This window comes from Notechis scutatus, chromosome 3, assembly GCF_049901735.1.
Source record: "Notechis scutatus isolate UNSWTSFEM ecotype Mainland chromosome 3, rNotScu1.2, whole genome shotgun sequence".
NCBI classification, from domain to species: domain Eukaryota; kingdom Metazoa; phylum Chordata; class Lepidosauria; order Squamata; family Elapidae; genus Notechis; species Notechis scutatus.
The window spans coordinates 161,675,213-161,701,580 of record NC_142011.1 but is presented as its reverse complement, the minus strand read 5'-3'; the positions used below and the strand labels follow the sequence as shown (position 1 = coordinate 161,701,580).

Below are 26,368 nucleotides of genomic sequence, written 5' to 3'. Positions count from 1 at the left end.
ACTTCAGGAAAATAGTTAAAAATAAAATTCTATTAATATCAATATAAACAAAACAGAAAAAAAGCAATACAATGTAGTATTTTGGAATGAGTAGTAATTTGGGGCATATATAAAATAAAACATTTAACCAAATCCTTTGGATATATGATAGTATTAATAGACATTTGCAACAATTTAAATGTAATTGCTGTATATGTGAGGTCCCCTCCATCCCCCCAAAGGAGATATACAGTTTTGTAAGGCAGGAGTTTGTCATAATTTGAATTGTTTATTTATTTGTTTTTATTTATTGATTTATATCCTATCTTTATTTATTCAGAAGTGACCTATGCAAATAAATAGGAATTCAATATTGGATTTATTTTCTATGTCATGGGCAGAAGCCAAGTATTGTTGCCTCAAGACATATAAATCAGCACCTGGATTAGAAATAAGCATCTATTCAGGGCTTAGGAGGGATATTAAGATTTATCTGAATGTGTAAGCCAGAGGTCTCCAAACTTGGCAACTTTAAGATTTGTGGACTTCAAGTTGTGGAGTCCTGGTTTAAGCAGTCTCCACAACATGGCTGCCACAGGAGTATTGTCTATTCACAGTATGTCTGCAATGGAAGGAAGTAGCCAATGACAAAACGTGCCTTTACTAGAAAATAAACTGAGGAGAAATGGTCTCCACCAGCAGGATACTGCTTTCAGCCCCGGTTTTCTTTTTACGTCTGGCAGCAAATACCCATAGTTTTAATTTATTGAGAATATTATGGGGCCTACATAAAGCTCAGAAGCATCCTTGTAAACAAAGATAACATTAGAGAATGACTTTGACCCGAACTGAGCTGAAAATATTCATCGTTAAATGAGACATTTGTTAAGTGAATTTGGCCCCATTTTATGACCTTTCTTGCCACAGTTGTTAAGTGAATAACTGTGGTTGTTAAGTTAGTGTCACGGTTGTTAATGCGAATCTGCCTTCCCCACTGATTTTGCTTGTTAGAAGGACAAAAAGGTTAGCACATGACCTTGGGACACTGCAACCATCATAAACATGGATCAGTTACCAAGTGCCTGAATTTTGATCACATGGCCATGGGGATGCTGTAATGATCATAAGTGTGAAAAATGGTCATAAGTTGCTTTTTTCAGTGCCATTGTAGTTTGAAGGGTCACTATACAAACTGTTGTAAATCGAGGATTACATGTGTTTCTAGTCTTTCATATCTTAAGTCCCATCAATTAACCTGTAAAAGACCCTGGATCTTATCATGACAAAAACCTCTTTTTCATTTATTATATCAACAGACATTTGTTTCTTAGAGCTCTCATTTAGGATAAATTTTGAGGATATAAATAATTCCAATGACTTCCTCTGTGTGTCATCTAGGCAACTTCTGAGTTATATCTGTGCTGTGTGTCATCACTGGTTGAGAACCAATGACTCACAACAACATTGAGCTTTTGTGGTTTCTTTTCTCTTCTCTTTTGTTTACCACAAACATGACTAAAACCATTTGCTTTCATTTTCACCTAATGAAATTGTGGCTTAATATACAACTGAAAACTATACGTAATATTAACTATATTGAACTTTGTTCAAACAAATTATAATGCAGCAATTGCTTCAATAATGCTTCATAACATTTATAGTTCCTTATCTAGACAATAACAAACTCCAGGTAGTTGAAAACAAAACCAAACATTTCCAGTTTCCTATTGTGACTGCTGAAGTGCTTTTGCTCATAGGCGTAATTTAGGTATCTGATCTGAGATACTTTTAAAAAGCATCAGTTTTCTTTTAGGGATAGAAGAAATAATCTTACATATGGCTGTTTCCACAAACAGCTCCTTTGTTTAAAGAAGGAAAATCCTTGTCCACAGAGCTATATCCTGTTATTCATGTAAGAAATCCTATAATCCCACACAAAATATTCTTCATAGGAAATACCGTGTAATAATATTCTCATATTACAACAAAAACAATAATATAAAAATAAGCAAATGTTTTTATTTCACATAATTTTAATTTAATAATTAATTCATGTAACTATCTTGATTCTAATATTAATGCCTTTTATATTTGCCTGGCAAATGCTTGCTGACTATGTTTCCTGCTGACTGCCAGGGAAGTTATTAAGAAACTAATAATATGAAATGATAGTTTGTCCTTTTTAAGGGAGAAAATTTATTTATGTACTTATTTAATTAATTATTTAATTAAAATCTTTAGAACTATAATTCTGGTTGTCTCACAACAATTATATAAAACCAATATTATATAAAAATGAAACCAAAAAACCCCAATAAAAACAGAAAGAAACTTCCTGAATGCAGCCCACAACACTATTTTCTAATACTGACGTAACTTTTCCAGTGGTGGAAGAACCAAAATCTGCAGTGAAAGTCCTGATAGACACTTCTAAATATCTACCGTGATAAAATACTTTTCTATCTATTCTGCCCTAATAATTCCATAGTAAATTCATACAATACTATTGTTTTCCTATTTGATTTCAATATAGAGGCAAAATGTACCTTTTGTCATGAATTCAGTGACAATGTAGATAGGCTCCTCAGAAACTACAGCATAAAGTGGAACAAGTTTATCATGTCTTAATTTCTTCATGATCTGAGCTTCTTGTAAGAAAGCTTCTGGCATCATTGTACCAGGTTTTAGTGTTTTGATTGCAACTTTTGTTGTTCCGTTCCACGTACCTATGTAATAAATGCATTGTACTATCAGTTAAAATACAAAGATTTTCAGTGTAATAAAATATTGCAGCAGGGACAGGTGTGTGTAAAATAATGTTTTAAAAATATTGAACAGAAGTTAAAAACCATTTTTGCCTTTAGTCTCTCTTAAATAAGTCTGGAAAGTTCAGTATTATCTATAAAAGATTTAAAGTGATTCTTAAATTCTTTCCATTTTAGCAATCTAAGATCCTTTTTTAAAATTTGAGGATAGTAAGGTCTGGAACTATTATGCACAGAACACATAAATTTAACAATTGAGTTACGGTTCTTCCCATATAACACTTACCCATCCAAACTTCACCAAAGCACCCTTGGCCCAGCTTAACTTCTAGCCGCAATGATTCTCTAGGGATTTCCCAGGCGTCCTTTGCTAAACCCTGTGTCTGAGGTTTCACAGTTGGACACACAGTTGTTAATTTATGACACAGGCCGTCAGCGTGATCTAGCAATCAAGGAAATATTTCTTACATAGTCATGTATTTTAAAGCATACCCTTCTCAGAAATATATGCATCGGGCTATAATTTACTGCTAGGATCACCTATAGCATTTAGAACCTACCTGTATAGTGTTTGACCAGCTTTTGTAAAGATTCAAATTGTGCTCTTGTTGTTATATAATATCCACCATTGTCAAGTTTTCTAATTTTATAGTGTTTCACATTATCACCTCTAATCTCATCCCAGTCACGTATAGAAAGGGAATAAGCACCTAGAAAAAATAATTTAATATTTGATTCTGTAAATACATTTATAAAAAAATTACAAATTCATTATAATTTATTTTTATTCAGTAATACAGTTAAAGATAGATACCTTTTGTAGTTTCACTCTCTCGGACTAAAAAGATACCACGTTGATTTCCAGGATTTAAAAGTAACCTTTCTGCATCTTTCCTGCCCATTTTACCAAAATACCATCTAAAAAGTTGAAGAGAAATATGTTCAAGAAAAGATTCAGTTGCAATATTTGATTAACATAGAAACAATATTATATTACAAAGATGAGACTGTGGAGTATTCATTATAACAGGGGCTTTTCATATAATTCCATCTTTGTACTTTTAAAATAGTTGAGAAACCAAAGTTGTTTCTTTTTTTTTGTAAAAAATTTTATTTGGGTTTTTACAAAACATAATACAAATAAAATATCTTTTTTTGAGAATAGCATGATCCCAGGTTGTCACTTTTCCATACAGATACAAACTCACTTTCATATTCATCTTTGTATTCTATTCCATATCTTATTACTATTTTAGCATTTTCTCAATGATTTTTCCCTTCCCTTAGTTTTCTCAACCTTGTTTTTAATTATCTCATTCCTTTCTAAGTTCAATTACATCTCTTTTTCTAAGTTTCAATATCTTTCTAATCAGTATATTTATACTTTTGTCTGTCCTGTTTCAATTTCATATTTTCTTTTCTCATTAAACAAGTTTTCCCTTGTAGTTACTGATTGGACTATGACACCTTTGTATCTTTTAATTTTTGTCCATTCAGATCTTATTTAAACTTCAATTTATGCCTTTACAGTTATAACATTCAATATCTAACCTCTATTTTATAACACATAACTTTTGCCAATCGAATTCTGCTTGGTACATTCTTAAAATACACACTAAATTCTTAAAGATAATTCTTAAAATACACACTAAATTCTTAAAGATAATATATATATAATATATATATTAATATAATATATATATAACAATTGTTATATATATATATAACAATAATACATAAAATACTCATTCTATTCCAATTCGGCTCAACCATTAATGTTAGTTACAATCTTCCATTAATATTAATTAACATCTTTAACATTTCTTTTCAATTAAATATCATACTTCCTTAGGAACACTTGTAATATTTCCGTAATTTTTTTTCATATTTCTCTTCACTTAATTTTTTTATAAATCATTAATAACAATTAAAATGTTCCCATCCTTTCCTAATTTCATTCTCTCATTCTCTTTATTTCATTAATTTATTAAGAAACATTCCATTACATTACAATAAGTGTTTTATCTATCACTTTAATCACACTTGTTTCATATTTTCTAAATTCATTTCTATTTCTAATATAATAATATACCCTTGCAGAATCCTCTCTTTCAATTAAATTTTCACCCATTATCTCTATGTCTTCTAAATAGGCTTATACCTTTAATCCTTGTACGTTTTCTCTGTTTCTCTATATCCTGTTTCTGTCCTTGATAACTTTTCCTTTACTTCTTTCTTCTTCTCCCTCCCCTTTTTGACCTCTTGTCTCTCTAATTCTAATTCTCTCTTCTGTAATCCTCTCTTCTGTTTCTTCCTAATATTGTAATTGCTTTTCAAACTATTCTCTTTTTTTGGTTGTTTTTTCAAATCTTTAATTTTCACTCTCTTCCCCCACTTTCCTTCCCCCCCCCCACATAGAATTACTTGATCATTAAAGATGGCATCTTCTTTGTCCCGCCCTTTTTGTGCTTCAAGCATTTCTTGTTGTTTCTCATAGTTCAAAATCTCCATTTCTAAAAATTGAAATACGAAGCCAGAAAACCTCTTCCTTCTTGTGCATCTTCTTTCTGTTTTTTAAGTTCCATTTTCAGTTCTTCCAAGAGTGATGCCCTTTTAAACACTTTTAAACAACCACCCAATTTATTTTAGTCATTTAAATCCAATAACCAAAAATCCAAAAATCCAAGGCTGTTTCTTCTTGTTTCTTTTTTCCACTTTCTCTTCTATTATCTTGTTACAAAGTTTCAGTTAGAATGTATTTTTTAGGAATCTTGTTAAGGTTTCACTGTTAATTCCCTTTACTTCCAGGTGGTCTCCTCCATTTTCCAGATCCCACCCTTTTGTTTTTTTTCCTTTTCTCTCCTTTTAAAAGTTTTTAAATATCCAAGAAATCTTTATTACCCCTTTGACATTTTATTTTCAACTTGAATGCCTATTAATGTCAAAATGAATTTTTTTCAATTTCTTACTTAAGTGTCTTAGCTGTCAGTATGGGGAAGGAAAGAAAAAAACCAACCCAAATCTTTTCCCTTCTCACTTTCCTTCGCGCTTCAGTAATCTTCTTTGGGAACAATGTTATTCTTTATAGTTCAAATACCAGGGTACCTTATGTTGTTGCTTTTTCAGTTCAACATGGTCAGTCAAAGCTTTCTCTTCTTATCTTCCTCCTGCACAATCTTTTCCAGTCGGGTTCTTCTTTGAGGTGGCCATTTCTGACCACCGCTGCAACCACCTTTGGGAAAGGGAGTAATGGCTAGCTGGGGAGGAGAGATGCGGCTTTCCTTGACCCTGCTGGCAGTCTCCCCCCTCTTCACCACCTCTACGGGGTGGCTTAGCCAAATCCAGCCGGCTCGGGGGGCTCCAGTGGCGAGCAAGGATCAAAATCACGCATGATCGTGGTTTTTGGTCCGTTGCCAAAGAAGCCCAAACTGGAAGTCCCCAGAAACCAAAGTTGTTTCTAAATGTGATATAATCACACAGATTCTTCTATAGGCAAAGATGTGATCTACAGTAATACTTTTATTCAAAACAAAATAAGACCATATCTCACATATTCCATTGAAGATTCAGTAACAAACTAGTTTTAAATACATGGAGAGTTTCAAAACCAGACATTCCAGAATACTGGTTTAAATTTTTGAAGAAAAACAAGACAAGTCAGTTGGACTAAAGCAATTACAGGTGAAGCCAGAAAGCATTGTTTGTCATTTTGTTGTTCCTTGTATGCTTTCTGCTTTAAATGTGGTTTTCTTAATTTTTTTTTAAATTACCAAACAAGCTGAGCATTGTTTCAGAGGGAAGTACTAAATTGCATCTGAGTGACAATAATGCCATATAAGCAAGCAATAAAATAAAGCTGCATATCTGAACCTGCGGAGTTAGAAAGGAGATATAAATTGCTTGTTTTTGTTTGTTTATTTCCTTTATTATTTTTATAAATAATTCAAGGCAGCAAACACATCCAACATAACTTTCTTCTCCTATTTTCTCCACAACAACAACCCTGTGAGGTGGGTTGCGCTGAGAGAGTGTGATTAGCCCAAGGTCCCCCAGCTGGCTTTGATGGCTAAGGCGGAACTTGAACTCACGATCTCTTGCTTTCTAGCCTGGTATTTTAACCACTAGATCAAAGTGGCTCTCTTCTCTTTTTTTCCCCCCCTCTCTCTGTTGTTGTTTTATGGAACTATAAACAAACTTAAAATAGGTATTAGTGACTTTTTTCTTCTTCTTCAGCAGACAAAATAGAAGTTTGTTCCTCCCCCACTTTCTTTTGTTTCTTATTGTATTGGCTAATAATGCATTGGAGCTGAAGCTTTAAGGCACGGGATCAAACTTGCGGTGTCACGTTGCTGTCACGTGACGTTTTGCGACGTTTCCCCCATTCACGGAACTGGGGTGGGAGTGGCCTGTGTGTGATTCATCTGGCCCATGGGCCACCAATTTGACACCCATGCTCTAAGGGATCATAGGTGGGTGACATCTGGATTCCAAAAATAAATATAACTATTCCCATGAGTACAATACTGCCACTTTAGATTTTCCTGTGTGCCAGGACATGGGAGAAAGAAACTCACAAATTTTATAAGCAATTCTGGGTCAAGGGAGCTTTAACAATGTGCTTAGAAATTCCATGTATTTCTAAAGCTCAGAAACTAGCCAGAAGATTTAATGAAGCAGCTTGTGGCAATGTAAGGACTAACTAGCAGCTAAACTTTGCAAAAAGTATACCAAGCTTTAAAGGTTGTACATCTTACACACACCATAAACACCCAATACAGATTTGGAATGTTTTCAAGGTGTTCACTGTTCCAGGTGAGATTTCCTCATATGAAATATATATGTCTATATATTTTTCTTGTTAAATGAGAATGAGAAATTTTGTGACTATTTTCAGATCTATGATGTAAGGGAAGGATAATTTATTAGGTTTATTATTATTTTTCCCCAGTATCCAACCTGGGAGGATTTTTTAAAAAATGTTTAATGTTATATATTTGGGGTTTCCCCCACCTTTTCCACCTTTTTTGTACAGTTTTTTTTTATATTATTATTACTGTTGGGTGTATGTTTTTTTTCTAATATTTTTCTGTTTTGTATTTTATTCCCATTGACAAAACATAAAATATACATATATTTAAAAAAGAACAGACTGTGAAGTGTCAATAATTGTACCCACATCAACTCATATTAACACATGTGAAATTGAACTATTTATTCTAAAAATAATCTAAACATACATTTTGAGAAAGTTAGTCTCCTTTATATAAAATATATTTTAAAAGATTAATTTTGTTTAATTCATGTAAGTGCTGTAATCAAAGGCCTCTTGTATCTAATAATTTTCCTGAATAGACAATAAATTCTACTGAACGCCACTGAATAATTACAGATAAAAATGATTAAGGACATTATAAAGTCTTACTCTTCTGCTTGAATGGAATCGGCAGGAGCCACATAATTGCTAGGAATATACCCACTCTTTCCTGTTGCAATAGATCTTGCTTCCCACCAGTCTCCTTCCCTAAGGGAAAGGGAGGACAGGAAAATGTAATTACACTGTAATTACAACAGTAATAAAATCTTTTTCAATTATGAAATACTGTGAACGGATACATCACCACCATCATCATCATAGCTTAGATTTCTGTTTACATCTATGAAATAGCATACCAGCTAGACCTTAAAATAACTGTTGTTTGTCCTATGTAGGGAAATGCCATACAGTAGGAAAGAACCATTTGTTTCTTCCTCTAATAAACATGTGATATATAAAAAACACAATAACAGAGTTGGAAGACACTTTGGAGATCTTCTAGCCCAACCGTCTGCTCAAACAGAAAACCCTACACCACTTCAGACAAATGGTTGTCCAATCTCTTCTTAAAAACTCCAGTGTTGGAGCATCCACAACTTCTGGAGGCAAGTTGTTCCACTGATTAATTGTTCTAACTGTCAGGAAATTTCTCCTTAGTTCCAGGTTGGTTCTTATCCTGCCTTCAAGTGCTTTGGAGAATAGTGTGATTCCCTCTTCCTGCTAACACTGCTAACATGTCACCCCTAGTCCTTCTTTTAATTAAATTAGACATACCTATTTCCTGCAACCATTCTTCAAATGTTTTAATTTCTGGTCCCCTAATTATCTTTGTTACTCTTTTCTGCACTCTTTCTAGAAAGAGTTTCAACATCTTTTCTATATCATGGTGACCAAAATAAGCAGGGATTTTAAAAAAAATCAAAACTTTTAATCTTTCTCAAATATTACTATTGTCAACAAAAAAAGAACGTTCTTTTAATGAGATGAAAAATGATCATATTCAGAGAATACAGTTCCACTGTGGAACTGTAATCATTGTAATCACTCTGTTACTAAAATTAGTATTAATTAAATATACTTCTGAAAGTGCCATATTACAAATTGCCATATAAAAGGAACATTAAGGTTGCATGTTACAGGAAGTCCTTGACGTATAATCATTTGTTTAGTTCAAAGTTACAGCAGTAGTGAGAAAAGGGACTTATAAACATGATTCATACTTATGATCCTACCACCAGGTCATGCTGGACAGCTGCCATGTATTTATGATGGTTGAAGAGGCCTGGGGTCATATGATCACCTTTTTGTGACCTTCTGACAAGCAAAGTCAATGGGGAAGCCAGATTTACTTAACAACTGTGTTACTAACTTAACAACTTCAGCTATTCACTGTGGCAAGAAAGGTGGGCCAAAACCCATTTAACAACTGTCAATTTTGAGCTCAATTGTGGTCATAAGTTGAGATCTATCTGTATGTACCTATCTTAGAAGTAAAGATAAAAGCAATATTATTTTAGAGGCATATGGTATAATCCTATTTACCTTTATAACTTCCAGACTGATCTGTTCTGTAGAAAGTAAAGAAGTAAAGACGATGACTTTGATGGACATATGCAAACTCTTTTGCCAAAAGAACAAAACATTTTAAAAGGCCAGAATGTCAAGACAGCAGCTCATGCAGATACTTCCCTAATTCACTGAATTATACGAAGATAGAGGAGATACAACACAATCAGACGTATAAGATTGATATCAGCCATACTAGGTGTATGAGATCAAAAAATCAACTCCATTGGAAGACTAAAACTACTTTATTGAGATTGGCTATAATAGAATCTTGCAAGTTTGATTATGTTGTATCTCCTCCTCCTTATAAGATCATTTTTCTTACTCTCTTATGACTTTTCCCTACCAGCAACAATACTATTAGGATATGTGGAAGAATATGAATGGCTAATATTGTGTAATTAAGTCCATAAGTTGACAATAATACTTACGTATTATTGATTATTTGAAAGCGTTCACCCTTCTTGAATGAAAGATCATCTCTAGTTCTTGCTTCATAATCGTACAAGGCCACAAAAACAGTAACACCCCCTTAGAAAAACCCAAAAATATGGCATTAATACTTTTTTCCTAGACAAGGAAAATAAGATACAAATCAGATTACACATGTAGTATATGAAAGCATTTCACCAATTTTATTTTGAAGAAAATAAATATTCTTACTAAAAAATGAGAAATGTTTACATAGTTTTAAAATAAAAACATTGCCTGAATTTATTGATTGATTTCATAATGGCCTAGGTCTGCAACCACAGTCGAGGCAATCTGTACATTTGATTAAATATATTTTGTTGTGGTTAAGAATGGAGAATCAAAGCCAGTATAAAATCCATGTTTTCCATTTAATCTCCATGTGCACCTTTTCAGTACTTTTTCCATAAATGTTATCTGCATAATGGTTTCTTTTCAAATTTAGCCCATGACAGTTATATGTTGATAGATTATTTTATGTCTAAAAATCCAATAAACAAATCCCTATTAAAATTAATAAGGTTTTCAGAATTAGCATTTATATTCAAATATGCCTTTCAAGCATTTGGGAGAAAATACGGTAGCAACATAAACTTGCAGGAATGCAGTAATCATCTTTGATATATTTTGCAATGTTATTCTGGTTTTTGCCAATAGAGGCTCTGAACTGGAGAATGATGTACTAGCCTGAAGCATTTGAAATGCAGACATCAACAATCAGCACTCTTTCTACTAACAAATCTTCCATTAATAAATATTTCTATTGCAACTTCTATTTATCATAACAGATAACAGATAATCAGAGTTAGAAGGGACCTTGTAGGTGATCTAGTCCAACCCCCCCGCCCAAGTGGGAGACCCTACACCATTTCTGACAAATGGCAGTCCAATCTCTTCTTGAAATCTACAAAAAAAATGGCTAAAGAATAACTCTGTATGATGGGATAAAGAAAAAAGTTGGCTAAAGAATAATTCTTATGACAATATGTGAATGAACTAAAGATTAAAACTGTTAAGAAGTACCAGTAAAATTAAGGAAACTTGGAAACCTGCATAGGAAAGTTTTACAAGTTGACACTAAGTTGGTTTATTTTATCAAGATTAAAAAAGGCCCATTGTTATTTCTGGCAATTTTTTATGAATTTCTGCTAACACCAGGGCTGAAAAGATATTTTATGGATTTGCCTATAGATAAAGAAGGGATTTGGGATGAAGAGATAATTGGAGAGGATGAAGAATACAACATGTGCTTATATTTGTTGTGATGAAGATTGGAAATACTTTGAATTACTTTATAACTCAAAGCAGCAAACATACATAATACTCCTTCCTCCTCTTAATTTCACCACAACAACCCTGTGAGGTGGGTTGGGCTGAGAGAGTGTGACTGACCCAAAGTCACCCAACCTAACGCAGGACTAGAACTTAAAAGTCTCTTAGTTTCTAGGCTATAATCTTAATCTCTCCACCACACTGGGTCTGAACAACTAGATGTCCTGAAGAATTCGGCATACTTTAGACCAGTGGTCGCCAACCGGTGGGCCTTGAGAAAATTTTGGTGGGCCACAGAGAAATCTCACTCCCAGAGCACCCTCCCAAAGCAATTAATCCAGGCTGCGCAGAAACACAAGGCTTTGCCGCCCACATGGCCCGCAGGAACGCTCCCCGCCCACTCACTCCTTACCTGGTAAACTTGACTGCTAAAATTGCTATTTTTCCTTTTTCCAATCATCAGCTGTTCTGCCGGGAGATTTAGATTAGCTAGGAAGGAGGAAATGGTTGGATTTCTTGCTTTCTAGCTAGTCTTTAGATATTCGGCTCTGCTTCCCTTAGGACTGAAGGTTTGCTTGCAAGCAAATTCAGTGCAGACTCACGGCAAGCAAATTTGAGAAACTGAACAAGCTGATGGCAGACAGCTAGATCACTGAATGATTCTGTGAGCAACTCAATCTACCTGCTTTGCCTGATTTTGGGTAAAAATTGCTTTTTTAATAAAAAAATTAAATATTTACATACATGTGTTGTTGTGAGTTAATTTTGTGAGTTTGCTTGCTAGCAAATTTTATGAGTTTGCTTGCAAGCAAAATTTATGTGACAGACTGAACTAGCCAATGGCAGATAGATCTCTGAATGAATCTGTGATTCTGTGAGCAATTCAATCTGCCTGCCTGCTTTGCCTGATTTTGGGTAAAAGTTGCTCTTTTTTTAATAAAAAATTCAATATATAAATATTTATAATATTTACATACAAGCCATGCCCAGCCAGTCACATGACCACCAAGCCACACCCACAAATTAGGCCATGCCCACAGAACCAGTTAGTGGTCCCTGGGATATAAAATTATGAGTTTGGTGGTCCCTGAGGTCCAAAAGGTTGGCGACCCCTGCTTTAGACAACATTGGTACTGTGAAAGATTCTCAATTCTTCCTCAGTAGCAATGCTAAGTGCCACATGACCTGAGAGGCTCATGTTTTGGCACTGTAATCAACAATCACTTTATCTTGTCCAACATTATGATTTACTTGGAGAAAATAAAAGGAGTAGTTTACTACTGATTTCTCAACACAATATAAATTGATGCTTTTGCTCCTCACTAAAATGATCATCTACCTCAGGCATCTTCCTATACTGCTGCTGCTCTCCAGTATATATTGTCTGCTTGCTTTAGTTGGGTAGCTGGGATGATCTTCATGCCAAGAATGACCTTGCTAGGAGTATTTATGCTTGGTGTTCAATCATGGTATCTTTCATTGACCCCTCCCAGGAACTTCCCCATGCTCACAATGTAGCAGCAAAGCAGGACCTGAGAGAGTATACTTCCACTAAGCCCCCTAATTGAAATGCTCACGGTATTTTCATCCCTAAGGCTTGATGGAAAACCAGGTTCTGAATTATCAGAAATTCAATGTACACTACAAGCATTCCCATTTAGAAATCTTTTTGGCTGTAGTTAAACTAAGACATTCATATGGAAAGAGTTAATTATCTGATCTGAATTTTACTTAAAACATTTTTAGTGCCTGGGTTTGTAAAGACTAAAACATTTCACCATATATATTTTTCCTCTAAACACTTACATCGATTATAGATGATCATTTCTATAAACGGACTTTTTATTACTGCTAACATAGCACAACTCCAAACCAGCTATCGTAAGGTCTGTGTGTGCGTGTGTGTGTGGTTTGGTAGTGGTGATGTTGCCAAGTTTGCCAAAGAAAAGCTTTTGGAAGCTTTGTAGTTTAGTAAAAAGATTAATTAGAGGTAAATAGAGGTTTATCAAATGAGGTGGTAGTTCCTTGAGCACAAATGCATATTCAGGCTGTTACAAGAGGTGTCCATCAGTTGGAGTCTGAAGTGGTCTAGAACACTGAGCTCACTGCGTTCTATTCCATGCTTGAGATTAGTTTACTGCATGCTGGAATGCTACCTTCATTATGACATAAATCATGATTATTTGCTGCCAAAATGTTTCATTTTCAATTTTTATCCCTCAGTAACTAGCAGGTTTAAAATCACGCCTTTATTTTTTTTGTATAGTCTAGAAGTAGTGAAGCCTATCAATATTCCTACATTTTTCAGAAAAAAATGTTCTTACCCACATTTATATAAAACAAATTAGCAACAGACTAAATGAAAGTATGCAACTCAAAATAGGGAAATGTCAAGATTATTGTTCATATTTTTAAAACTTTCTATGATTTTAAGATGAAACAAATAGAATTTCATTATATACATTACTGAAAATTATGTTGTTGGGTTATAAAATACAAACATGGCAAAATAAAATGATAAAATACACTAAACTTTTATTTACAAAGAAAGACTTGAGGTATTTTAAAGGGATGAACATTGTTTTTGACTTTTCGATTTAAATGTGTGGAAATTCTGTAAATCCAGCTATGAGTCGCTTGCCGGCGGGCGTTGGGCGGAGTGGGTCCTTTTTAAGTAACCTTGTTTTATTTTCATAAATGGGAAATCGGATTAGAAATGCAATACCTGCTGGATATAACAGTGAGTGATGGCAAAATCTGCAGTCTTTCATCACAACACTTCTATGCCAAAGGTTTGTTGAGAAATTGCCACAATACTACATATTTATTCAATACTACCCATCCTCAACATTTAGTAGAGTCGTGTCTTATGTCACTGTATGAATATCATTCCCTATTCAAGATAAGAAGGTGGCTAGTCAACCATCAATTTGAATCACATAGGACAGAGATAACTGAGGTTCTTTTATATTGTCAGGTGTTCTTGTTTTTACCTTATTATTAAAGGAATTATTGGCCCCATCTTAGTGGGGATTAGTATTAATGGAATCTACACCCAGACATGCGTGATAGTCACAGAGGGAACTGTTTTGCCAAAAATCTTTAAATTCTATGACTTTTCAAGTTTGCACTTATGTAAAAGCTGTACATATATGAATTTATGGATGATCCAGAAGAATCTGTTACATGTAAGTAACTAATCCGCAATCAGTTCTACCTAAAACCTGGGAAGTTGATTAATGTATTAAAGAGAAGTCAACCATTAGTACAACTGTTGGGACTGTTGACGCAGAATGCTGTTTTGTACAATTTTATTTATTTATGTATTTATTTTTTAATCATTTTTGCATATTTCTTGGAGCACAGGACACTCACACTGTTTGCAGCAAAATCAAGCTTTTCTCTAGTACTGCTTGACTTTTGTACAATCTTACAATAGTTTTTTTTAATAGCATGAAACACTTGTTTTGGAACTACTGAAGGTTTTTTTTTTTTTTTGCTATCTGGTGGTAATTTTAAGACCATGCTTACCTGTTAGACTACTAGGATATGGACATGGCACTGGAGAAAATGAAGAAGATGCTCCTCCAAAAGGTGTCATACCAGATGACCCACCAAAAGGAGTCATGGAATGGCTATTAAAATTAATCGATGGTCCTTTTACTGCAGGTGACTGATTAGCTTGGGGTGAATCGGATCCATAATTGCTTACAGGGGAAGTAATTGTCTCTGGAGTATTCTCAGTTCTATATTTCATACTAGGACTTTTATCTTCCTTGCTCTTAATGCACCCCATGGTCTTTTCTGTAGAGAAAAAAAGGATAGTATTGCATGTGAATATTTCATTATTGTTTAAACTGTTCACTAAATATTTAGAATAATTTAGAGATCACCTTAGAAAGAGACATATTTACGCTTTAAAACAAAGATTTTAAACACCTCTGTCTACATATTAGCTGTATTCAATTGCTTTAATTATACTACTTTATTACAGCCAAAAGTCAGAAACATAAATTGTTCTAAAGATACATTCCAAGGGTGTTTTTCAAAGGGCAACTAATTTCTTGTTTTTTTCCCTTGAATATATGTCATTTAACATCCAAGAAGCTTCTTTAATTCTGACTGAATGGTGGAAAAGCAAAATGTAATAAATTTAAATTTAATATAAAAATAAAATTTTTATATTAAATATATTATCTTTTTTTAAAAATCGTATTAGTGGTCCTCAGGATTTAAAAGTATGAATTTGGCGACCCCTGGTCTGACGTATTTCAAAAAATTCTTTCCACTTCAATTCTGCACATTACTTAGGCCAAGGTTTCAACTTGGGGGAAAAAATTAAGTTCTATCAATACTAGCTGGTTCCTTTAATAATAATAAAAATTGCTTTATGGTTGTTGAAGATTTTGATCCTAGAGGGCCTTCTGGATTCCCTCGGGACAGAAAACCAATAGTGTAAAACCAATTTTAATCATTTTAATCAATTGAAATTAGAATATTTTTGGTAACCTCTTTTTTCTTTTTGCTCTCTAAGCCAAATGATATATGGTTTGATAATGCCACAGGCCAACTAGACTAATGATGAAAATGACATGCTTGATGGTAATTAAATTCAATCCAGGCACTGATTTGAATCATATGCTGAATTAGAATTATATAGTTAAAATTCAATTAGCATTTGTGAGTCACCCTTTTCTAATTCAATAGTTTTCTTTCAATAGGGGAAACATTATATATATGAAAATTAAAAGAACAGCTTGCGGGAGAATTCATAAAACATAAAAACTAAAAGATTCCTATATGGTACCTTTGTAGATTATCACCAACATGTACACTAATATATAACCAATAGATAAATAGATCTACTAGATAAATTTTTAAGACACAAAATTTTAAAAAGCACTGCATTTCCAGGAAAATAACCTAGAAGAGTTAGTTATCTTTATCTAGCAGCCAGCTGGCTGTCAAGGAGCTACATGACCTTTCCTCATTACTTTAAAAATAAATACAATTTACACAATACACTATGCAAATCCTTAGAAAGGGAGGTTTCTTAGTCCCACACATGCTTCTTTTCAGTACAAGAATGCATCAGAAGTTAAGTACTGTTAAAGTTTCTTAGAAAACAAAAGATACATAACCATTTGAATTCTATCAAAGACTGAAAGTTTTTAGTAGAACAAATATTGCTCTCAAACCACACCCACAAACTATAGGGACAATTCATTTATATATACAGATGAATGCACATTAGTGCAATTTGCATGATCATCAACTTATAAATTGTGACTGGTAGCTAACGTAAGATTAAAAACACTGAAACACCTTTTGAAGAACATCAAACCACAAAACCACAATACTGAATGAAACTAAACCACAGGGGCCTTGCTGTTCCAAATGGTAGGTGCTCAATCAAAATGATAGGTCTCCTGCATGCCAATAGATGACCCAATTCAGTGTGGACTTGAAGCATGCCTACTCTGTTGTACCTTGAGAAACGGACAGGAACAATAATAAATAGTCCTGCAAATAACCCTGCTTAATGCAATAAAAGGCTGTATGGTGATAAGCAGTACCCTGAATTGTACCCAGATGCCCAGTGAGCCAGTGCAGCTTTCAAAGTAATAGTATTAATTGGTAATCAGCACCCTGAATTGTACTCATAAATCTATAATGAGCCAATGCAGCTTGCAAAATAATGGTGTTGATGGTGTAGCATACTCATAACTGCACATAATTCTGCATCTGGACCAACTGTAACTTCAAATAATCTTCAAGGGCAGACCATATATGGCCCACGGGTAGCCCTCTACTTATAGCCACAATTGAGACCAAAATTTCCGTTGCCAAGTAAGGCAGTTAAGTTAATTTTGCCCATTTTATGGTATTGTTTTGCCACAGCTAAGTGGATCACTGCAGTTGTTAATGACTCATGTGGCCATTAGGCAAGTCTGGCTTTCCCCATTGACTTTGCTTGTAGGAGAGAACATGGTGGCGCAGAGGCTTAATGATGCAATTGCCAGAACTCTGGTGGTCTGAGTCCAGCTCCCTGGGATAGGATGAGTTCCCGTCACTTGTCCCTAGCTCCTGCCCACCTAGCAATTTGAATCATTATTTGATTTCCACTGAAGATTGCAAATGGTGATCCCATGACCCTGGGACAATGAAATTGTCGTAAATATACTCCAATTGCTAAATACCTGAATTTTGATCCCATAATCATGGGGATGCTGAAATAATTATAAGTGTAAAACTGGTCATAAGTAATTTTTTTTCTGTGTTGTAACTTTTCTGTTCAGTCACGAGTAGTTGTAAGTTGAGGACCAAGCAGAACATAACCAAGGAATCGGTGAGTGTGAACGGATTTTCCTGATCCAAGAAAATTCACAACTGATGCACACTATAACTCTCTTGGTTACCGCAGCCACCCGATTTTAAACAGCACAGAGAGTTCAAGAAGACCCTCAAATTGCAAACTAGTTCTATTTGGGGAGTGCAACACATGCAGAACTAAAGATGGCAGTCCTTAGATCAAGGAACCCCGAATTCCCTCAGCCACAGTCTTTATAGGGTTAAACCAAAGTTTATTTTTCTCCATCCAAACCACTTTAGCCTCCAGATTCCGACAAAGTGTCTTAACAGCTTGGTTGGCCCAGGATAGAAATGCATTTCTAAGAACCAATAGTGAATTAATTATTTTTAATCCTGAGGTGATGACCTAACATAGTGTCTTCAAAGGAAAGAAGAGGATATAGAACTCTAAGGAGACTCATGAAGGAGGGATCTATGGCTAGACACCTTTCTCCCTATTTACACTGACTGGAAACACAAAATGGTGGAGAACCATTTCACACCTAACTCAGAAGCCAATCAAAAATGATACCATGATTGATGGTATTAAAACCTGTTGAGCAATCAAGGAAGATTGGGGGATGCACCACCCCCATCTAGCTGCAACAAGGGCTATCTACAAGTATAATCTATGCCATCCATGTCCTAGGGCCCAGCTAATGTTTTTTCCACAGTCCTCCGGAACTGCAAAGCAACCATCTTCTCAACCACTTTCCCTAAAACAAAATAGGGAAGCTGTTGTACATCATCCAGTACTGTTGGATTCAGGGATAATTTCTTGAGGGGATACATCATTGCTTCCAAAAGTCAGAGGAACCACCCATTCTTCCAAGGAGGCATTAAACACTGCCCTGAAATCCTGTCCAAGTTTATCTCTGTCATACCAAATAAAACAGAGTTAATTTTGAGTTTCTTTCTCAAGTTTGCTTCAATCTCTGTGTGATGTTGCTGCAAATCACTCCTTGTTCTTTCTTACCTTCCCCAAGGTCATCTCTAATTTCATTTTACACTGACAGCACACACCACAGTCCCTGAGTCTAGCTGCAGGGTTCAAGAGACTGAGTTCTACCATAGCAAGTCTCGTGACAGCTGCTGAATGGAGGGGAGAATTCACTCCTGCCGCCACTAAGCACTGTCTCCTGGGTCACCATCACCACCAATGTTCAGGTGGAGATTGAGAATCAGACCCGAGACCCATTGCTGCCATCACCATCTGAGTGAGGATCACAACCAGCTCTGTAGCTATCACCAGGACAAGTGCTACCAGATATTCCTCAACCCAAGAGTTACCATGTCCCATGAAACCGGTCACTGTTGGGGCTTCAACTGCTGCCACTCCACTTTTAAATCACTACACAATTCAGATATCCACATAGCCCTGTTTATGCCTAGATAAAATGTCAGCCATGAAGAAGATTAATTACCTTGGCCATCCAAGGTTAAAAACAGCCATGACCTACAATTGTTCTGATTTAATTATAAATAATCTAGGACAGGGGTCTCCAACCTTGGTAATTTTAAGCCTGGAGGACTTCAACTCCTAGAATTTCCTAGCCAGCTTTGCTGGCTGGAGAATTCTGGGAGTTGAAGTCCACCAGGCTTAAAGTTACCAAGATTGGAGACCCCTGATCTAGGATATCCAAATGCATTTATTTAGTCCAAAAGAAAACTGTTTCAACTATATTGTTATGCATCCACTTTGATTTATAATAACTTGTTGCTATGTAGTATAAATATAATCATCAATAGATACAACACAATTCTGTAGTCAGAACTGGTCAGCCTGAGAAACTTTAGAATTTGGCAGAAGGATTTAATCTATGATATCATCAAAACTGCACAAACAAATATTTCAGCCACATTGGCACAATATTACATTGATTGGAACATTTAGCTATTTTCTGTTTTAAGTTTTCCCAAAGCTTTAGACACTTCCAATATTTTTGGGCAACATTCTTGTTCTTTCTCTGGAAGAAATTGGCATTTTATAATGTGATACTTTATTAGACAATAAGTGCAATAGCAAGACAAAGATGAAGATATATTCAAATATTGAAAGGGTACATAACCACATGGCACATAATATTTTATTCACATTTATTTTTAGAATATGTTTTAAAATTTGACAACATTTACTAGAAAGAATTATGAATAAGAAAAAGTGAATCACTACTATAAAATATTTTAAAACTTGTACAATTGTACTGAATCTTTTTGATAGAGTAGAATGTCTTGACAGTCCATAGTTTAAATATTTCTATGCATAGGTATTCCTTCTCTCTATAAACCTTCAGCAATCATTTTGAAAATGTACACAGTAATGATTTGGAAAGTAGATACAGGTTAGTAACGTGAATCACATTAGTATAACAATTGTTTGTTACAAAGCACGTGTTTAATCCTCTCGCTAAAAGTTAATGGAAACATAAACTAACCTTGTTGCACTTATCCTTGAAGACAAATTCTATTGAATTGAATGGGAATTCATATAAAGCAAGTGCAAAAGTTTCCAATCACAAATGTTTATCTTTGCCTGAATTGTATAAAATGAACTTTTTTTTGCTTTTAGAATAGAATAGAATAGAATTCATGATTGGACACACAAGGAATCTGTCTTGGTGCAAATGTTCTCAGTATACATAAAAGAAAAGAAATCTTCGTCAAGAGTCAAGAATCATAAGGTACAACACTTAATGATAGTCATAAGGTACAATCAAATTATACTAGGAGTCAATATAAATCGTAAGGATACAAGGGACAAAATTAAAGTCATACAGTCACAAGTGGGAGTGGATCAGAGATGGTATTCAGCAGGTTCTGACCAGTTCTGGAGAACCGGTAGCGGAAATTTTGAGTTCAGAAAACCGGTAGCGGAAATTTTTAGTAGTTTGGAAAACCTCCTGTGACTGTCCCCACCTTCATCTATTCTCTGCCTCCCGAGTCCCAGCTGATTGGCTGGGTCTTCTTTTGTTGCCCTGCACAGGAGAATGGAGCTGGAAAGCAGGTTAGTATGGTGGGGAGGGAATGGGATTTTGCAGAATGGAGATTTTACAGTATCCTTCCCTTGCCACGCCCACCAAGTCATGCCCACCAAACCACGCCCACAGAACTGGAAATAAAACATTTTGAATCCCAGGGGATGGGTGATAAGGAGTGACGAGAAAATTAATAGTAACAGTAGTGCAGACTTTGTAAATAGTTGAACAGTGTTGAGGGAATTATTTGTTTAGCAGAGTGATGGCTTTTGGGAAATGGCTTTTGTCCTTGAAAATGACTTTTTTCAAAACAGTAACAATAAACTCACTAACTTTAGGGATTAGTATTAGAATATAAGCAATGGGAATTTACAAAGAATGTGAACAGGAAACAAAAGGAAAAAAAAGATGCTTCCATTTATAACATTCCCACTTTCTATCCTGTAGCATTCTTTCTTCCCTTCTGCATGTCAGCATTTCGACTTTTCCTCTTGTTTCATTATATCCCATGTATGGGGAAAGCAAATTAAAAGCAAATGACAACCGCAGTAAGTTATATACAGGAACATAGGCAGTTTCCTTTAATGGTCTGTCACTTCCTTTCCCAACTGAAAAGCAGGTATAGGAAAGTCAACTCCTTCATGCACATTAAGAAAAGCAAAACATCATGTTTCCATCTTTGATTGACAGACTTTGATCGGATTTGTGATTTTTCTCTTTCCATTCTGGATTGAGTATAGACAATTACATCGGTCTAATAAAACATTATCTTTTCTTTGCTACATTTGGCTTGGTGTAATTAAAAAATATCTAGTAATGGTCTGTTATTTTAATATTAAAAAGCAGCACTATTGTTTGACAAAGGGAGTCAATGTTTAGCTCAGTTACCATGTCTAATTTAATCCCAGTACTATTCATATTCTGCATTTGAACAACTGGTGAGACACATGTAGTGGCTTAAATGCAGAAATTGTTTCTGAAAAATGGATTAAATTACATTTTTTTTTAAAAAAAAACTCAATTTTAAAAGATTAAACATAATGTAATGAAATTATTCTATTCATATTTTGTTAAATAGGGGTATTTATCAATTTAGAACAGCCCAAAATTATGCCAACACTATTTGACAGTGTCTTTTTACAACTTCTTTCACACTCATGCAAAGTTAAATCAATTTGGCACTCTTTCTGCTAACCAATTGTGTCCTTAAAATCTAAGAACTATTCACTGAGCTGAATTGCTCTATTAAGGACTGTTAGTTGGCATGGGGAATACTGAGTTGACTGACAATGTGCTTCAGTCACAAAGAAATTGCAGCAAGATTTTCTAAAAAAACACAATTGGGCTCTATTTAAATGAAGCTAAGTAAATAGAGAATGTTTCCGGAAGAGACTAAAGGTTTGGTGGCCTTATGGCTTAAGTCATATCTGAAAACAAACCAAACATGTGTATATTTCAATAAAAAGGTATACATTAATTAAATACTGTATCTTCAGTTAGTCTTTTGACTTTTTAAAAAAATGAAACATATTTTGTATATTACCAATTATAAAGAACTCTTTACAAAGTTGTGGATTGTTAAAGATTCTAATACTTTAGCAATAGTACAATACAATGCACATCAATTCAGAAATAAATACCACAGAATTAAATTGGGTTATTCATAATGTCAGTAGATTAATTCCTAAGTTATGATTTAATCAACATGTTTATAAGAAATATGCAACATTAAATAAACACACACACTAGATTATATGATACTGGCAAATTTGATAGCTCTTCATTAATCATTTCACTTCACACAGTCTCCATATACACTATGCAAATATATCTAATATATCGAAGGAGATAGTTGCATGATCCATTTCTGGATCCAAAATAACTTGGCGATTATTAAGAATCTATTGCCTCTATTGAATAAATAGTTTTACTCTACATTGCAGTCAACCCTGAATTAAACTGATTATTGAGAGCTGAAATGCACAGTTGCTGACAATTTACAGTGTGACAGAAAACTCAATGGAATAACCCTACTGTTCTTTATTTGAATAAATTTTAATTATAAATATACACTAAATTAATTTAATTTTTGCCCTAGCCCAGCCCACATTAGTTATGTTCTATCATTGAGGTTATCTCCAATGAAAGAGAAAATAAAAAATCAAATATAACAGTAAATGTGTAAAACTGTAAAATTCCCTCAAAAATATTGTGGGTTTTTGCTGCAACTAACACGACTGCCACATTATAAAACCCTGCTTAAGTTTTATACAAAAACATTAGCTAGTTTAGATTTAATAGTGAATCTAGAGATTTTAACATCCAATCTTCTTAATAAATTGAGAGATATTTATTACAAATATTGTAAAATATGTAGTGCCAATAAACTGAAGCTAAAGAAAGGCTAAGTTGCTATTAATTGATAAGAAATCTGGATCATGTGGTGCAAATACACTTGACTTGTACATAGAAATATTTGGCAAACATTTAGAAAATGTAATGAGGATATGATGGATCATCTGTTTAGCAGGAGCTAATGAATGTACATCCTATTCCTGATCCAGAATAATGTCCGGTTTATAATTTCTGAAACATTCACTCAACAAATTGACCCAGGTGAGAGGACATGTTGTACCTATAAGATTCATCCATTCAGGATCCTACATTGGCAAAATCCTGAAAAGAGATTGGCATTTTAAATGCTTCTATATAGAGCAGAGCTCTCCAAATTTGGCAACTTTAAGACTTGTGGACTTCAACTCCCAGAATTATCTGGGAGTTGAAGTCCACAAGTCTTAAAGTTGCCAAGTTTGGGGACCCCTGATATAGACACTGAAAAGGATGAGACCTTCCTGTTCTGAAGGTGAACATTTGGATGGCAATGTTATTCTGGGGTTTATGTGGAACAGAAAAATAAAAGGAAAATGCCAAGAAACTGAGTCCATCTGTCCTATAGCTGGCTGAATACTTATCTAATCTCTCTTGCATGGGCACAATCTGAGAACATTGCACTATGTACACACACAAAAACTTCCAACTTTTTGGAAGGAAAGAGGCAATCACTGCATAAGGGATAAGGTACAAAAGAGCACCAAAGTAAAATCACTCTTAATCCTGTCCTTTTAAGTAAACATATTGATCTCTAGTTCACATACAATATTTAAATACTGTATGTAACTATTTATATTCCAAAAAGTGCAAATAACTAAACTCTCCTCAAATCTTTTTTTCATGTAAATCACAAAGTCCATTGTATGACCAGTAATAGTAACCAGAGCATTTTAAACTGTTTCTCCAAGGGAGCTTTTTCCATGGGAGTTAACTGTAATTAGTAATGGCATAGAAGCATCAAACTATGGGGCACCATAACCCATTCGCTAGTTCCTGTCAGTAATGTATGGCAAAGAACATACTGCTTTTATTTTCTATCTCAAATACCATTTAGTAAAATCTATTCAGGTTTTAGACGGCTTAAATTTAACTCTGATGAACTGTTCTGTTATCAAGACTCTGAATTCATAATTGCTGGTCTGGTCAGGTAACACAGAAATGGAATTGTGTTAAATTTTACTGGAAACGGATTAGCCCATAAACATCTGGTTGGTTAACTGGAACATCATCCCTTCAGAGAGATTGTGTGGTTGATTCACCTCTCTAATTGATATAAAATTTTTCTGCACTAAAGTCCTCTCCCGTTGCATAGGACAGGGCATCTTAATTAACAGGTATATTAATAGTCCTGCTATTAAATTGTGGGGGTTTTCAGTGATGATCAAAGCTCAGTGGCATTCTTCTACTTGGGTCAATATATAGGGAGTTTCCCCATACTACAGACTTGACTTTTGCCAGGTTCCTCTCTTTTGATTCTGTGCTTGGCCAGTTATGCAAAAATGAATTGGTACTTCCTTCATGTTCACTGAACTTGTACAATGAGAGCTAATAGGAGTTACCACCATGCAAGGGCAATGGTTCTTTATAGTTTCTTCTAGTTGCTGAACTTCTGGTTGGCAGAAGGTTTCTATTCTCAACTAGTCCCCTGATGGAGCCTATATGTTTACATTGTGTAGGTAAAATGACAAATATGAGAAGTTGCACAATGAAGTAGCATAAGAGGATTTAAATTTATTTATTTATTATATTTGTATTGCCTATTCACCATAGCGATTCAAGGCAGCTAACAACATATAAGCTGCAGCTTCCTGGATGAGAAGCAAAACGTCTTCAAGGAAAAATGAAGTCCAGTTGCCTATTATAAATTATATTATAAATATTGCTTTCAACTTTGTGCCATACTTTCCTCTTAAAACTTAATCATGCAGCAGCTTTTATGTTGGCTGTGACTGGGCCATATGACACATTGGATTGCTTATTAGGTTTATAAGCCTATTGCTTTGACCTGCTAGCTGAAGAGAGTGTGAGCAATATGTTTTTTTTTTAATTCAGGTGAAACAGTTCTATCTTCAGAAATTTCATCTATCAAGATAACAGGTCGTTCTTGGTTTATTCGCACAATTTTCATTACTCCGTGATGTGGTGGTAAAGTGTGATATCATCACATCACTACATCATTTATTAACAGCAATCCTGATTGCCACTCTAACTCCAGACACATGGGTTCTTAAGTGGGGAGTGGAGGGAGTCCCAGGTAAGAAGTGCAGGTGTGCTCTAGGGAATGGGGGAGGCCCTGGGAGACTTGGGGCCTGATTTCTGGGGCTACTGCAATATGGTGTGAGCTCAGGGAAGCTAGGGAAAGAGGATGTGAGGTGTGCGCATGCATTTGTGCAAGCTAAGAAAGGCCAGGAAAAGAAGATGTCATGATTCAAGGATTTCATGATATGCCACGGCCCTAAGGCAGCATGAAAGTCCTGAGTTGCAATGCAGGACAGCGTGTCAGCTTGCCTGGTAGTCCCAGCTGCCTGTCAGTGCAGCACAAAGCTGCTACGCCCCAGGAAGGCCAAGCAGTATCGTGCAAAGCTGCCAGATCTCAGGAAGCTGAAAGGGACTTCTTGGCATGTTAGGATTCGGGAACTACAAGAAGCACTTGAGCTGCAGCCCAGCATAAAAAGGGATGCTGGAACAGCAAGTTTGGGGAGCAATTGTAATTCATTCAGGGCCACTGTAACTTCAAATTGTCACTGAATCAATGGTTATAAGTTGGGCACTACCTGTATTACCATTCACAATCACAACCTGATCCTTCTGCTTGTCTTTGAATTGATGCAAGGATAAGTGATTTTCTTGAAGTGATTTTTTTTAGATAAGAAATGTTAATATTTCATTGCTCTAGAGTTAATTTTGGTAATACAATAAAAACAAATTATTCTGTACTAAAAACAAATAAACAAGTCTATTAAAATATATATTATATAATTCTATATGTAAACATGGGGACATATTGGGCTCCCAAATACAGACAGAAGCAGAGAAGACGACTCATCCATACTTATACAGAGATTTCTATCTTTTCAAAAGTTTTCTATTCTTTCCTTGTCTTGGACTTAAATTATGCTGTAACATTCTTTAGAATGTAACAGCAGAGAAGAGTATACAGTTATGAAGTTTCACTGATTGGATTTAGAAGTAACCATAGCTTCTGAAAAAGAGAGAAAGAAGCCTAAAAATTATACCATCATACATATTCCAAGGCTGACTTGTCTCACAAAGTATCTGTTAAG

The 26,368-nt window shown here is 34.8% G+C and overlaps 1 protein-coding gene across 1 annotated transcript in view; it reads right to left on the bottom strand.

Annotated features, from left to right (window-relative positions):
- YES1 (YES proto-oncogene 1, Src family tyrosine kinase) overlaps window positions 1-26,368 on the bottom strand; it is a 42,094-nt gene that overhangs the window by 8,626 nt on the left and 7,100 nt on the right. Inside the window, exons 2-8 of the mRNA XM_026670304.2 lie at window positions 14,899-15,171; window positions 10,056-10,155; window positions 8,167-8,265; window positions 3,559-3,662; window positions 3,305-3,454; window positions 3,031-3,186; window positions 2,526-2,705 (exon numbers count right to left, since the gene is read on the bottom strand). Of these exons, the coding sequence (XP_026526089.1) occupies window positions 2,526-2,705; window positions 3,031-3,186; window positions 3,305-3,454; window positions 3,559-3,662; window positions 8,167-8,265; window positions 10,056-10,155; window positions 14,899-15,163 (1,054 nt within the window). The 5' untranslated portion in view covers window positions 15,164-15,171. The remainder of the gene's footprint in view (window positions 1-2,525; window positions 2,706-3,030; window positions 3,187-3,304; window positions 3,455-3,558; window positions 3,663-8,166; window positions 8,266-10,055; window positions 10,156-14,898; window positions 15,172-26,368) is intronic.